Here is a 15312-nt window from a genome sequence, read left to right as displayed (position 1 = left end):
TTCCTCTTAATCACGACCACCTAACTTAGAGATTTGTCAGAATCTTAAGTATAAATGTTTTAAGTTATATGAAGAGGCATTTGCATTGATGGATGATGAGCGAAATATTGGGAAGATGACATTTAATCATAGTGGTGATTGAAACAGAAGAAATCATGCATGCAAAATTTTGAAAAACTAGTTTTTGAATTTGAATTTAAAACTCCATGAAGTAAAACTATGAATGAAGATACTTGAAAATCAACATAAGCGAGAAAGAATGCTTCGAAGGCGCCTGGCTTGAATATTTGGCACCAAGCTCCAGGTGAACTTCCTTCATGGGCGCTTGGCCTCAAGGAATGGCGCTGTGCGCCAGCTTCCCTAGGAATGGAATCCTCTATTAGAGTTAGGTGCCCAAGCGTGGCGCTGGGCACCACCCCCTGGGAGTTGACTCTCTCCATTTTCTTTATTGGCGTCAGGCCTCAAGCTTTTTGTTTCTTCACAGTTTTTAAAATTAACTAAAGAAAAAAAATGGAGAAATAAGTAAAGGATACAAATGGGTTAGGTTGCCTCCCAACAAGCGCTCTTTTAACGTCACTAGCTTAATTATTGATAGGATGGTAGTTAGGTCGATTTTTGTCGATCCATTTCTTCTCCCAGATATGGCTTCAATCTCTATCCGTTGACTACGAACTTTCTCCCAGTGCTTTTCTCTATTATTTCAATATATCCATATTGAGACATTTTACTTATTGTAAATGGTCAAGACCACCTTGTTTTCAACTTTTCGGAAAATAGCTTCAACTGTGAGTTGAATAACAAGACCTTCTGTCCCAGTTCAAAGTCTTTTGAAAGGATTTTCTTGTCATACTACCTCTTTTACTAAAGAAAACCATAATTTTGCTATGCTTTTAAAGCGTGGCCAAAAGTCTGAAAAGCGTAGTGACAACTTTTTGCCATGCTTTTTTAGCTATCGGCATGCCACACTTTTGTCGATTTATTGGCACGCTTTATTTTTTACCACGCTTTTATTGATTATCACGCTTAAAAGCATGGCCATATGTGTAACCCTGTAGCGATACTTTTAAAGCGTGGCAATAACTGAAGATATGGCTACACTTATAAAGCGTGCCAATAGCCAAAGATATGGCTACGCTTTTGAAGCACGCCAATAGCCATAGATTTTGCTACACTTTTTGAGCTTGGCTGTTGATGACTACAATACCATGTGACCACTCTTTTTAAGCATGGCTATAAGTTTGTTGAGTAACCTATTGTTCTCCTTTTTTTTAATTTTCCTAATAAAAACCTTGCAAAATTCATATATAATCTTAAATCATAGTTTGGAAGAGTAAACTTGTTCAGTAACCAACCCAACTTACATAAACTTGTCACTAAAAAAATAGACTTTAATCATGACAACATTCTAACAAAGTACCAAAAGTCCGAGTCATAAACAAGTTTATATATGAATTCCTAATACATGATTTACAATTCTAACAACTATCACATATTTACTTCAATTCCTTTACATACTTCATTACAAAATATCAAACTTCATATTCGTGTGATCATCCCCTGGCTTTCTTGCTAGCATATTCCTTCCCCGTGTAAACCCACCTGGAGTCTGATGTTTTCCTTCGCTTCTGGGCAAGTTATCCTCTTTTATACTCACCTCTTTGAGCAAGAACTGTATAGAAATTTGAATTCCAGTAATAGTCATCTCACTACTTGTTCTTCTATCAAATTTGTCTCCCACAAGACACAAAATTCCTCCATCATTGTTCTCAAGTAGCTCATACAATATAATGCCCTGTATCTGGACTATAAAAGACATAACTCCATCAAGTTCATTTAATATCCTCACCCCCTTACTCACTGCATCACTTTACTCATTTTTACTTTATTAAACAAACACCATTGGTTCACAAGGGACTTAGTTTGTTTCCATGCACTCTCATAAGATATAGTCATACCCTCAAAAATCTTTTGATTTATACTACTCCATACAATACACATAATAAGAAAAAATACAACAATCCACTTCTTCTTTCTCATTCATTGTACTTCTTGCTCTAACCGATTCTCAAACCACACCGTAATCTCCATATGTCCTACCTAACTAACATTTTCCTAGTTTCAGCTAACCCTCATAACTTATAAGGAATTGGCAATGTAGAAAAAAGGTGGTTTACCATTCTTGAAGCCTTGCCATAATATGCAAATGATTCCTCGCCCTGTTTTATGATATGCCTCCTTACTAGCTTGTCTTTAATATTCGCTACAATAGTTATCACAAAGCGTGACAATATTTCAACTATAGGTGGAACCAACCCTTGTCATATCCCATTAAAGATACGTTTCAGTTCTGGTACTCCATGCATTCTTCCTTTTGCTGTATCCATAAATGGTTTTATCAAGTATTTACCATCAGAGTCAAAAGTCCATACAACTGTATTTCTATTACTATCACACCAAAAAAACACACTCCAATATACTTTGTAACTCTCCTACCACCATTCTCTCCCTATCAATTTTGTATAGTTACACTTTGTCAATTCGTCTTTTCAATAAAATAGTAAAAATTTTATGTTTTTTATTTAATATTATTTATTTATGGTTATATATTACTATGTTTTATAGAATTATACTTATGGGGCTATTTGCCAAAAATCATATAAATATGCTGATTTATTTTTAAATATTTAAACAAAAATTAATTCATGTCCTGAAAAGGTAAACAAATAAATAGAAAATAAAAATCAAATTAGCAAAATCAAAATCTTTCTCTTCATACGTGTTATCAATTTATAGGTTTTAAATAAAAAATACCATCCTTTTTTTTGTTGTTTATAACAATTAAGGAATTATTACCTTTTGTTTCCTTAATGGTTATAAAAAGAAAACGCTACAATTTCCCCTCTTTCTATATATAGAGTTTTATGTAAATTTAAACAATGCTCCGTATTTTTCTATAACTTTGTCACAAATTTAGCTTGTGGTCTTGCCTTGTTTTACTATAATCGTTCATGACCTTGTCATATTTATTACCATGTACATTGTTCAACATTTGCAAGAGCTTTTGCATATTTTGCAAAATAGTTCTTCCCAATTCGCTAAGGTATTGGCTTTGCTTTAGCGAAATTGGTATCGAAAAGCCAAACCCTTTGGCCATAAATCAATAAAACAATATTATGGCAAAGGTGTACAACTTGTTCCTTTCTTTGTGTTTGGCTGCCATGATACCAGCCTTCCAAGCCAATATCTTTGAGAATACTACATATGCGAAACAACATATCAACTTGGTTGATAATCAATACTGGAAAGAAAGGGCAATAATTGCTAGGAAGCTTAGCGAAGAAGCATATTTTCCTGATCCACATGCACTTTCTAGAAACTTCTCATCTATTATTACTGAGTGAGTATTCTCAAATTATTACATATTCAGTTTCGTGTGGACAAGTTTTTTCATAAATACAAATTTAATGGCATGTCGTTTATCACCTCAATACTATTTCGAGTCATCTTCTTAGTATTTTTTATACAAATTCATTTTCTAACATAGCATTTTTGTCGTTTCACAAATTCTAACTTAACATATATCAGATTCACAACAATTAACATTTTTTTTCTTTCACAAGTTCAACATAACATATTAATTCGAGAATATATGATTATTAGTATATCTATTATAAGATAATAAACTAACTAATGTCTATGATATTTTCGCGAAAAAACAGAGACATAGGTGGTAGCAAGCATGTAAGAAGGAACTTGAATGGTCAAAGGGCAGGAGTTACATGTGAGGCAACCAATAACATTGACAGATGTTGGAGGTGTGACCCCAATTGGGCAGATAATCGCCAAAAACTTGTAAATTGTGTTCAAGGTTTTGGAAGAAATACTACTGGAGGAAAGGGAGGTCCAATCTACATTGTTACTAGTCCTGCTGACAATGACATGGTTAATCCAAAACCAGGTACCCTTCGCCATGCAGTCACAAGAGATGGACCTTTGTGGATTATCTTTGCTCATAGCATGAATATTAGACTCAACCAAGAGCTCATGGTGTCTAGTAACAAGACCATCGACGGAAGAGGAGTTGATATCTACATTACTAAGGGTGCAGGCATCACCCTCCAATACGTCAATAATGTCATCATCCATGGAATCAAGATTCATGATATTGTTCCGGGCACCGGTGGACTTATTAGAGATTCTGAGAGTCATTTTGGATTTAGGACACGCAGTGATGGTGATGGAATCTCCATCTTTGGTGCCAGTAATATTTGGATTGACCATGTTTCCATGAGAAAATGCTCTGATGGTCTTATTGACGCCATTATGGGATCCACGGCTATTACCATCTCTAATAGTCATTTCACAGACCATAATGATGTAAATGATTACTTTCAACTGTTCTCACACTATTTTATTTTAATTATTTTTTTTAATAATTATTTTATTTTAAAATCAAGTCAATTAAACAGTTCTTTTGATACTTATAAAATATTCTTGAATGAAAATTATCCTAAAATAAAGAATTATTTTGTCTTTTGTTGTCTTATTTCAGTGATTTTATTTTGTTTTATTTGTGATGTAGGTGATGCTCTTTGGTGCCAATGACCAACACACAATTGATAAGGTGATGCAAATCACCCTAGTTTTCAACCACTTTGGCAAGAGATTAATCCAAAGAATGCCAAGGTGCAGATTTGGATTTGTTCATGTTGTCAACAACGATTATACTCATTGGGAAATGTATGCCATTGGTGGTAGCAGTAAGCCTACAATTATTAGTGAAGGAAATCGGTTCGTGGCTCCTGATAATAACAATGCTAAAGAGGTATGCATATACACATATATATTCTCTTTTTTTTTATGCATTTATATTTTAGTATTCTATTTTTCTTGGTGAGTTTATCCTCCACTTATAAATGTGACATTTAATTAACATGTTTACAAGCAATAAAAAAGTCTACGTGAATGAATTTTTTCATTAACATACTAATAAATGATGAAGGTCACGAAGAGAGTAACCAATGATGATTGGAAGAATTGGCAATGGAGATCAATCAACGATGAGTTTGTTAATGGAGCATTTTTCGTACAATCTGGACCTGAACTAGTAAAGAGGCCATTCTCAAGCAAGGACATGATTGCAGGAAAGGATGGTTCATACGTGCAAAGACTTACTTCCTTTGCTGGCTCCCTTAAATGTAGAGTTGGTCAACCTTGCTAGTCATTCATCGTTATCTCTACTTGCACAATTTTCTACCTGATGCACGCACAAATTGAGTTTTGGCAAACAAGTGAAAAGGAAAAGGGCAAAAGGTGCAGGGATATATGCAACATGCTATTCTACTAATGTGTGATCATTTTTCTTGTTCTATAGCCCATAGGATTAAAATTGAAAAAAAAAGTTTAAAATTATTGTAAAATTATTTAATTTTGTCTTTTTGGACTTTGAGTTGAAATTCAATCATTCTTTTTGCAGCCTAGGCAAGGGATATTGAAATATATCACATTGCTTATTTTTTTCAGAAGTTAAGGATCATTTGGTAATTTATTTTTTAATTTGGTTATTAAAATATATTCGTAGAATATGATATAACCAACCTTATGAAGATTGGAGAAGTTAATATGGTATAAAGATTAAATGTTGAAAATAGATAATGTCATATCTAATACAAAGATAAAAGTTTTACTAGTAATAAATAACTATGATTAAGAATTTAATTCCTGATTGTATTATATGTGTTTGGTTTGAATAATCTAAACAATGAAATAATTGATTTTTAGTTCTTATTCAAAGACTTACTCATTTTCATATTTAAAACTGACAGGAACTCAAATTCTGTAAATAATTTACGAAACTTTAAAGCGCACTCGTACCTACCTTAACTAAGTGAGAAAGTGCCAATTCCCTTATTGCATTGATCCCAATTTTCTTTCCTTTCATTTTGACCTCACTTATTTTTCGACCTCCGAAATTATAGAATGGTACTAAAGAGGTGAAAGAAACTCATTGTCTGAGTTAGTTTGCATAAGCTTTGAAGTTTGCTACAATGTAACCCTTCAACTTTCGTTTTTTTTTTTTTTAATTCAAAGCCTCTATTCATAGGGTGTATCTCTCCAATCAAGACATTTTGCAGCATACATATTGAAGAAATACACGCCTAGCTATCTCAAATGTCCCAAATATGATTTAAAAGGACCATAAAAAATGTCTCACTTAACCCGATGAAGAACGAGCCTTAAACCTTTTGATTCAGTTTGGTTCTTATTTGTTCAAACGAAATTGACCCTTTACCACCCTTAGAACTAGGTGGAAGAAAGGCTTAAATTAGAATAACAGATATAGAAGGACAATGAGAAAATAGGGAAGGAAAACCAGGTACCCTTTAGACAATAACATGGTTAATCCAAAATCAGGTGCCATTCGCCATGCAGTCATAAGGACTGAACCTTTGTAGATCATCTTTGAGCGTAGCATGCATGTCTATTAGACTCAACCAATAACTCATGATGGCTAGTAAAAAAACCATTGATGGAAGATGAGTTGATATCTATATTACTAAGGGTACATGCATCTCCCTCCAATACGTCAATAATGTGATAACCCACAGAATCAAGATTTGTGACATTGTTGTTGGGATTGTTGGACTTATTAGGGATTATGAGACCCATTTTGGGTTTAGGACACGCAGTGATGATGATAAAATCTCCATTTTTGTTGTCAGTAATGTTTGGATTGACCACGTTTTTATGAGAAAATGCTCTGATGGTTTTATTGATGCTATTATGGGATTCACTGTTATTACCATCTCCAATAGTCATTTTGCTGACCATAATGATGTTACTAATTACTTTCAACTATTTCCATATTATTTAATTTTAATTGTTGTTCTAGGAGTATTTTTTACAAATTTAATGGTTTTATTTTCAGTTTTAATAACCTTTCAATTAAAAATATATACAGTATTAGTTTAAATTTATAACCTTTTCTTTTTTATATACTTTTTGTTATTTAATTGAAAATTGAAAAATCAAATTAGTATATCACTCTTTATATAATTATATAACATTAGTAAATGACTATATCCTAAAATATAGAATTATTTGTGTCTTTTGTTGACTTATTTTGGTTGTTATATTTTATTTTATTTTAGTTGTGATTAGGCGATGCTCTTTGATGTCAATGACCAACACATAATTGATAAGGTGATGCAAATCAGCCTAGCTTTCAACCATTTTGGTAAGTGATTAATCCAAAACCTTGCAAATTCAGATTTGTGCATGTTGTCAACAATGATTATACTCATTGGAAAATGTATGCCATTGGTGGTAGCAATAATTCTACAAGGAAAAGTATAGGTAACCAACAACATTTTTAAACAATATGTGAACAATGTGAATTAATAGGGTTAAAAGAGTAAATTAATTTTAAATTTAATTAATAACATTAAATTAGGATGTAATGTACTTTTATTTGATTCGTGATTATTCATATTGTTTAAAATGGTCATTGTTTACCTAGCATTTCCCATCCTACGATTATTAGTGAAGGCAGTCGATTTGTGGCTCTTGATAACAATAATGCTAAAGAGGAACGCATATATATTCTATGGTCAAGTATAAATCTTATTTTTCTAAGTTTGAGGGCACATTATTTCGAGAAAATCCTCAAAAGTTAGAGCTATTGGAGCCTATAAATATTTTTATATATTAGTTATTTTGTTTATTTTTATTATTATGCACGCATTTGTATTAGGGTTAAGTACGATTTCGGTCTCTATGGTCTAGATAAAAAATTATTTTCATTTCCAACATTTTTTTATATATAAAATTGTCTCTAAAATTCAATGAAGTTTTAAAATTGTCCTTTTAGACAGATTAATTTTTTAAATGACAAAAATAACCCCCTCTCTCTTCTCACCACCACCACCCCACTCACTATCACTCCATCACCATCTAGATCACCCGACCCACTACCACCCTATCACCATCTATTTATGAATCCAACAAAAAAAATTCAACCTTCAACAACAACTTCAAAAAAATCAAAACTAAAACAATAATTCATCACCAAAACCATCATCATTAACAAGAAACAAAAAAATCATCATCATCGTCAAAATTCAAAACCATTAATAAAACTCAGAACTAAAATTCTTTTTCTTCCATTAACAAAACTCAGATTCAATTACAATAATAAAAAACTCCCAAATTTATCTTCAATTACAAGAACCAAAAATCCATAAATCTAATTACCTAAAATAGTCAATAAAACTCAGATGAATTGCTTGTGATCCCCTTCGATAGAGCTGAAGGTTTTGATCCCGCTAGAAACCCATGTTGCAGATTTTGCACACAAATCTGTTTGTTGCCAATAAGGTCTTTGGAGACAAAACAATTACCTCTGCATCTGGATCTGTAAAATGAACGGTTATACATATATTTTAAGAAAAAAAATTATAATAAAAACAGAAGAAGGAAGAAAACAAAGACTTTTTTTTTCAATTTTTGTTTGTACTTGGCACTCCTGGAAGGTTACGCCTTTTTTTTTTTTTTTGCGGCTGATTTTGAAGGTACTGTCTGATTGTCAGAGGAAGAGACACTGCTGGAGGATGCGAGAAACATGACCACTACCACTACCTCCCCGACGACGAGGAGAAACATGAGGGTGAGGGCTAGGCGCGTCATGGGTAGGTGAGGGCGAGTGCAGCGAGGCTAGGGTGCAAGTCACGGTGTAGCGAGGGCGAGGGCCAAGAGATGGCGATGGCAAGGTGCGGCGAGGCGAGGGCGAGGGCGACAGGGAAGCTTTCTTCTCTCCGCTTCTCTCCTTCTCTGTCTCTGAGTTTTTGCTTCTCTCTCTCTAAGTTTTTGCTTCTTTCTCTTTGTGATGGAGATAATGATATTGAGCTGAGGGTATAATTATCCGAAAAACGATTTTAAAACTACGTTAAACCTTAGGGACGATTTTGCATGCAAAAAAAGGTTGAGGATGAAAAAAATTTTCGACCTAAACCATAGAGACCAAAATCGTACTTAACCCTTTGTATTATTTGTACTCATGTTATTTTTTATTTCATAGAATTATCATTGCTTCTTATTTATCCATACATACATAGCTTTTAGTGCTCTTATTTTCTTCTTGATTTTATTATCCATTTGTGTGTAGGATATCTAATTAGAGAGCTCAAAATAATATCTTTTCTTTTGCATTACATGGAGTTTTATCTCATGTTGAATCTAATAAAAATGGGAGAGAATTTTTTCATCTAAGATTCTTCATACAGAATTTGATATTTTGTTGAATAATTTGGTGAAGGTAACAAAAAGAGTAACCACTAGAGATTGGAAATCATGTCAATGGAGATCAATCGGCGATGAATTTGAGAATGGAGCATTTTTTGTGGAATCTGGACCTACCATGGCAGCCAATAAGTCATTCTCAAGCAAGGATATGATTATTGCAAAACCTGGTTCATATGTGCAGAGACTTACTCGCTTTGCTGGCTCCTTTAAATGTAGAGTTGGTGAAGCTTGCTAACCAATCATCCTTGTCTCTACCAAAAGAATTCTCTAGTTGATGCATGATGCTGTCTTATAATGTATTGTTGTTTTTCTTATTCAATTGTTCATATGATTAAAAAGCTTTTGCAAAAATATTGAGAATTATTGTAAATTTCTTTAATTTTATGCTTTTGGATATATATTTTTCATTTTTTTGACCCAATAACAATGAAAGACCATATGATAGCTCCCTTGGTAGACCCCTTTAGGTGTAAAAGTCATTGAAGACTTTATACGTACATTTCTACTAAGTTACATCTCTACGTACCAAGTGAACTTTCTTTTCATTTAAGTCCATATTGTAGTTACCATCTAATTCAACCATTCACTAAACTTGCAGCTACTCTAGAACTATGCTATAGACCATTTCTTTTCTGCTTTCCCTAAAATTTCATTAAAATTACCCTAATAGTAATGGTAGCTTATTAAATTTCAGTTTCTCTAATTCTTTTCAAAAAGACCATTTTTTTGTCCAATGTGTAGTGTAGTCCATAAAGAACGCATATGATACATTTGAAGTTCTTTTCTTTAATTTTTCCTTTAATTGCATTCCACATTATTTTCCCTTGAATTACTTGTGTATTCACCATAGACTGATTATCCCAGGCACAAAATTCTCTCGTTCGTGGTTTACAGCTTCAATTACCTCCCACTCCGACCCATTCATTCCCCCATCACCTTATATGCTTTCCACAAGTTGCTTATTGATACAATATTTTTAGTTTTTGACCCCCTTAATCCTCTAGTTTTCTAAAAAAAAAGTCTCATTTTTACCTAATTTAGTAGTATTTTTTCCTCTTTCCTCTGAATAACAACTACTTTTGGTAGCCCTCTACTTCTTTTGCCTTAGTCTCTTCTCAACAATCTTCTTAATTATCTTTAGTAGTATCTCCATCTTCACATATGTCTTTTGTCGATGTGGCTTTGTTCTTCCTCTTTGCCTTATAATTATTAGTCCAACTTTTGGCCATAAGAAACTAATTAGTAAAAAGAAAATATACGTACAACGAAGACTTTTAACTCTAAGTGTATCTAATGCAATAATGATCATCGCTTAGTCTAAGAAGACTCGAAAAAAAGAATATCTAAAGTTCTTAGATCTTGTAATCTAAATGAATGCGTAGCTTGAGAAGATTTGAGGAAAGAATATCTAAAGTTCTTATTAGATCCTTGTAATAGGAGTCAATGTTTAGTCTAAGAATGCTTGCGGAAAGATTATAAAAAATCTTAGACTGATGGATCTGAGTTGTGGTTGTTTGAGAATGTTAATAAAAGATATCTTGTAACAATACTTTACATAGTGAAAATCTCAACTATTATTTGGATTGGGCATAGACAAGTCTCGGCCAAACCAGTATATATATCTTGGTGTACTTTCTTCTAAACCCATGTCTTTACTTTCCGAGTCTTTCTTTGCTTTGAACATACATAAGAAATCAGGTTTTAACAAATAAATAACTTAAGGTTATCTTTAAATTAATTCTAACTTAAAATTTCTCTGTCTCACAAGCCAGAAAGCTTGTTAAGCATTCTTGGTTTTTGTTTATTTCATAAAAAGTTTTTAAACACAACTTAAACTTAAGTCGTTTCAATTAGCATTAAAGCCCATTTTGTAAGAAGTTAAGCTTCTTAATAATGATTGTTGAGACAAAGATCCACAATGGTCAAGTCCTCAAGTCATGTTGATTAAGGTTTATCTTAGGCCACCTATGTTTGAAGGTGGCAACGATCCATATTGAAGCAACAAAATGATTAATTTAGTCCACTAGTTTTATCACGTGGGATATGATTGTGTTCGGTAGGCCGGGTACCGGACAATTCGGGTTAAGACCCTGAGGTCAACGTTTCGGATGGTGGAGAGACTCGTCTGATCGTGGTTTCCTGGTCCCGAGTGAGCGAGATCCCGAGTACTTTGGATGGAGAGGGGGTGCCACCTGCAAAGACACTCCGACGCCTTTGTCAGAATATGTGCAGGCGGTGAGGAAATGGTGTGTGAATGTCACGTACCTTGGGGGAGAGCCAGTCTCCCCTTATATACATGTCAGTAGTGGGCCCTTCCAGTGAGCAGGCCCACACCCTCAAAGGTGTTGTCCCACGGCTGTGTGCGAGCCGTACGGGACGCGTGTCCGGGTCGGGTGGAGGACGCACCATTGGGCCGGCGAGAACTCGGGTCGGGTTGACCCGCGTGAGTTTTGGGCCAGGCCGTAACAGTGCCCCCGACGCGTCAGCGATGGCCGTGGGGGCCATTGGTGGCGCGTGATGTTTACACTCGTGCGTTGTCGCTGGGTCGGCGGATCGTGGGAGGGACGCGTCTCTTGTGCGCGTGTCTCTTGATCTGCTGTGGCATCTGTTTGCCGTTTCGTTCTCCGCGCTGGGCATTTAATGCTCATAATGATTTGAAAAAACCCGTGCGCAAAGACTATCTTGCCCCTGCTTCTTTTCGCGCTTTTTTGGGGGTGGTTTTTAAACAGTTTTCTCCCTATCCACCTCCCACTCTTATCATTTCTAACTTCTTTTCTCCCTAACATCCAAAGCTTCCTGCGCGAACTCCTTCCTGCTTCAACTTCCAGCCCAGATTTCCTTCATCGTTCCAGGTAATCTTCTGGTTTCTTTCTTCTGGTATCTGCGCTATGCTCTGTTGTTGTGTGATTTGTTGTTTGCATCTATTGCATGGCTGGTTTTATTTTTGTTAAGAGGTTTTTCCAGTGTTGGGATAGGTGGGTTAGGGAAGGGGTACCATTCCAGGATAGGCTTTTTTGGGTGGTTTGTGAGGTAGGCGTAGTTTTTAGCCGTATCTGGTCATGATTGAGTTGAAAAGGCGTAGTTTCTGAGTTTTTTCGGGCTCCCGACCTCATAGACTAACGGAGTGGTACCCCGCTGTAGGTATGCCTCGCGTCGTCTCCCGGTCTTCCGGATCCGCTGCGGCTTACGACCCGTATGCTTGGGTGACTGACGATATAAGGAGTTCACCCAACCAGATGGACTTGGAGGAATTGACGGAGTTCCGGCAAGCCGGTTACCTGTGTGGGGGTACTGAGAGGAGGCCAACTACGAGGCCATTGTCCCGCTTCCTCACGAGCGTATTTATGAGCTCAATTTTCATTCTCCTCGCGTCCCCGATTGGATCTGGTTTTACAAGTCCATGTTCACACAAGTCGGTGTTCGGATCCCGTTCTCCGATTTTCAAATGGCGCTGCTGAACCGGATATCCGTCTGTCCGTCTCAACTTCATCCGAACAGCTGGGCTTCGATCCGCTGCTTCGAGATGGTCTGCGAGTACTTAGAGCTACCGGCGTCGGTGGACGTTTTTCTCTTTTATTTCAACCTTACCAACCCCTCCAAACAGGGGAAAGCAAGAAAAGGGTTTCTTTCTTTCCGTGCTGCCCAGGGTAGGAAGATTTTTAGCCTTTTTGAGGATTCCTACCATGGTTTTAAAGATAAGTATTTCAAGGTTCGTCCCGTCAAGGGTCGCCATCCCTTCTGGTTGTCGTTAGAGGGGGAGCGCCTTATCCAGACTTACTGGAGCTTTGGCGCGGGGTCGAATCCTTTTGTGAAAGTGTCGTACAAGAGGTTGTCGGCTGTAGATAAACAGATAGCGAACGTTCTTCTTGCTATCTTTGAAAAGAATCCCGTGAACCCCCACCTTCTCATGGGTGAACGGGAGGCCGGCCGGAGCTATATTCGTGAGTTGCTTTTCTTGTTTGCATATGTTTCTTGCTTTTTATGTTTGTCGGTTTGACGGCTAACGTTCTTGTTGTTTATCGCAGTGGAAATGTCTGCCACCGTGACTGGTCTTGAGAATTTGATGAAGACCTTTTTTGATGCTAGTGATGATGAGAATGCCGAAGAGAAGGACGCCGGCAAGTCGGAGGGTCCGTCAGGGGAGAAGGAGGGTCAAGCTTCCCCTGCTCAGGATACCGAAGCGTCGGGAAAGCAGGGCTTAGGGGGTCAGGCTTCCCCTTTTCATGAGGAGGGACCTGCCGACAGGCAGGCGACTCTCACCCCCCAACCGGATAGCGACGTGGAGCTTATCCACACTCCTAAGAAGCGAAAGATGTCTTCTAGCCCGGAAGGGGTCCTTACCGTAATGGAGAGGAATTTTGACGCTTCTAAGTTCATTGACTCCCAACTGATACCGGGGACAGAAGAGCATTTTCATGCAACCGAGCTGTCCGGGCAGGCGAGGTGGATGTATCGCACCTTGCTTCGTGGGGCCGTGATAGCTCGGAAGGCCGAGTTTGAGTTATTCGGTATGGAGGCGCTTCGGAGGAAGCTTGAGTCTTCTGTTAAGGCGAACAATGATTTTAAGGCTCAAGTTGAACTCCTCCAGGGTCAGCTGTCCGAGATGGGGGGGAAGCTTAATGCTGCTGAGGAGAAGTCCTCGTTTGTTGCGGAGAGGTTGAAGGCGTCCGATGAGACCGTGGCCCGGCTTCTTGAGCGTGAGATGACATTGGAAGGTCAACTGAACGCCGCTCAGGGTCGGGTTGTCGCGTTGGAAAGGGAACGGGAGCAGGCTATCTCGGAGGCGAAGGCCGCTAAGGCAGAGGCCGTTGAGCTTAAGAAGAAGCTTAAGGTGGCCAAGGAACAAGGGAAGAATGCCATCTTGATGACCGAGGACGCCCTGAAAGCTCAGCTGAAGATTGCTGCTCCTGATTTCGAGACGTCGTCAATTGGTGTTTTCAAGACTATCCAAGACGGGAAAATTGTTGATATGCCGAGGAAATGAAGTCTCGTAACTTAGGATATTTTGTAGCACATTTGCTGAACACCCTGTTGACACTTTGTCGTTTTATTTGTCTTGAACAATTTACTTGTCCGTTCCGTATGTTGACGCTTTATGAGTTATCGTCGTTTGATTGTTATGATTTTTGCTTGTCTCATTATTTTGTCATGTTGCCGTTACCGTGTTACCGTTTACTCTGGGCGGGCTTATTTCTTGTGCCCGTCTCGCCGTTTTCGCGTTTGGCAGCAGTTCGGACCGATTCGGTCGCGTAGTCGTCGAGTTGGTTAAGGCTTATGAGTCGTCTGGCTCCCGGGGTGATCAGTCCCGGGGTGCCGTTTTAGGTTTTGGTCGTGAGAAACAGACATGAAGTAAGAAAGTTTTAACAATTGAGAAATTTGAACAAGTGAAAACTATTCGTCAGTTGGGCAAGTATTTGACAAAGTAAGCAAACAAGATGAATTAATCATGTGGACAGGGCAAATATTAACTATTTGGCTAGACTCCCTGGTCGGTGAGCCGGTGGATCAGGAGTAGAACCTCTTTAGGTTACCTGCGTTCCATGTTCTGGGCACTTCCTTGCCGTCAAGTTTTTCGAGTTTGTAAGCGCCCTTGCCGAGTACCTCCCTAACCCTGTAGGGACCTTCCCAGTTTGCCGCCAGCTTGCCTTCCCCTGGGGTCGGGACGCCGATATCGTTGCGTCGTAGGACGAGGTCCCTTTCTTCGAAGTCTCGTTGGAGGACTTTTGCGTTGTAACGCAGGGCTATTCTTTGTTTCAGCGCCGTTTCTGTTAGGTGAGCGATCTCCCTTGTTTTCTCGATCAGGTCTTTCTCGACCCCTTCGCTCATGCCCGTGAGTAGTAGTCGGGGGCTTGGTTCGCCGATTTCAACTGGTATCACCGCGTCGACCCCGTATGTTAGGCGAAAGGGGGTTTCCCCCGTGGCGCTTTGCTCGGTTGTCCTGTACGACCATAGGACGGAGGGGAGTTCGTCGGCCCAGTTTCCCTTCTTACTGTCTAGGCGCTTCTTTAGACC

At 37.8% G+C, this 15312-nt stretch overlaps 1 protein-coding gene and 1 pseudogene across 1 annotated transcript; both read left to right on the top strand.

The window, feature by feature from the left end:
* Nucleotides 1-3065: 3065 nt before the first annotated feature.
* LOC107643980 (putative pectate lyase 3) lies at nucleotides 3066-5537 on the top strand. The gene is made up of 4 exons (XM_016347743.3): nucleotides 3066-3397; nucleotides 3720-4377; nucleotides 4583-4825; nucleotides 5003-5537. The coding sequence occupies exons 1-4, from the start codon at nucleotides 3174-3176 to the stop codon at nucleotides 5219-5221; spliced, it is 1344 nt and encodes a 447-aa protein (XP_016203229.1). The 5' UTR covers nucleotides 3066-3173; the 3' UTR covers nucleotides 5222-5537.
* A 64-nt stretch (nucleotides 5538-5601) lies between these two features.
* Nucleotides 5602-9535, top strand: LOC107640999 (putative pectate lyase 3; annotated as a pseudogene).
* The last annotated feature ends 5777 nt before the right edge of the window (nucleotides 9536-15312 follow it).

Source organism: Arachis ipaensis, chromosome B5, assembly GCF_059453495.1.
Source record: "Arachis ipaensis isolate K30076 ecotype BB chromosome B5, ASM5945349v1, whole genome shotgun sequence".
Classification (NCBI taxonomy): domain Eukaryota; kingdom Viridiplantae; phylum Streptophyta; class Magnoliopsida; order Fabales; family Fabaceae; genus Arachis; species Arachis ipaensis.
This window is presented reverse-complemented; position numbering and strand designations above follow the sequence as displayed.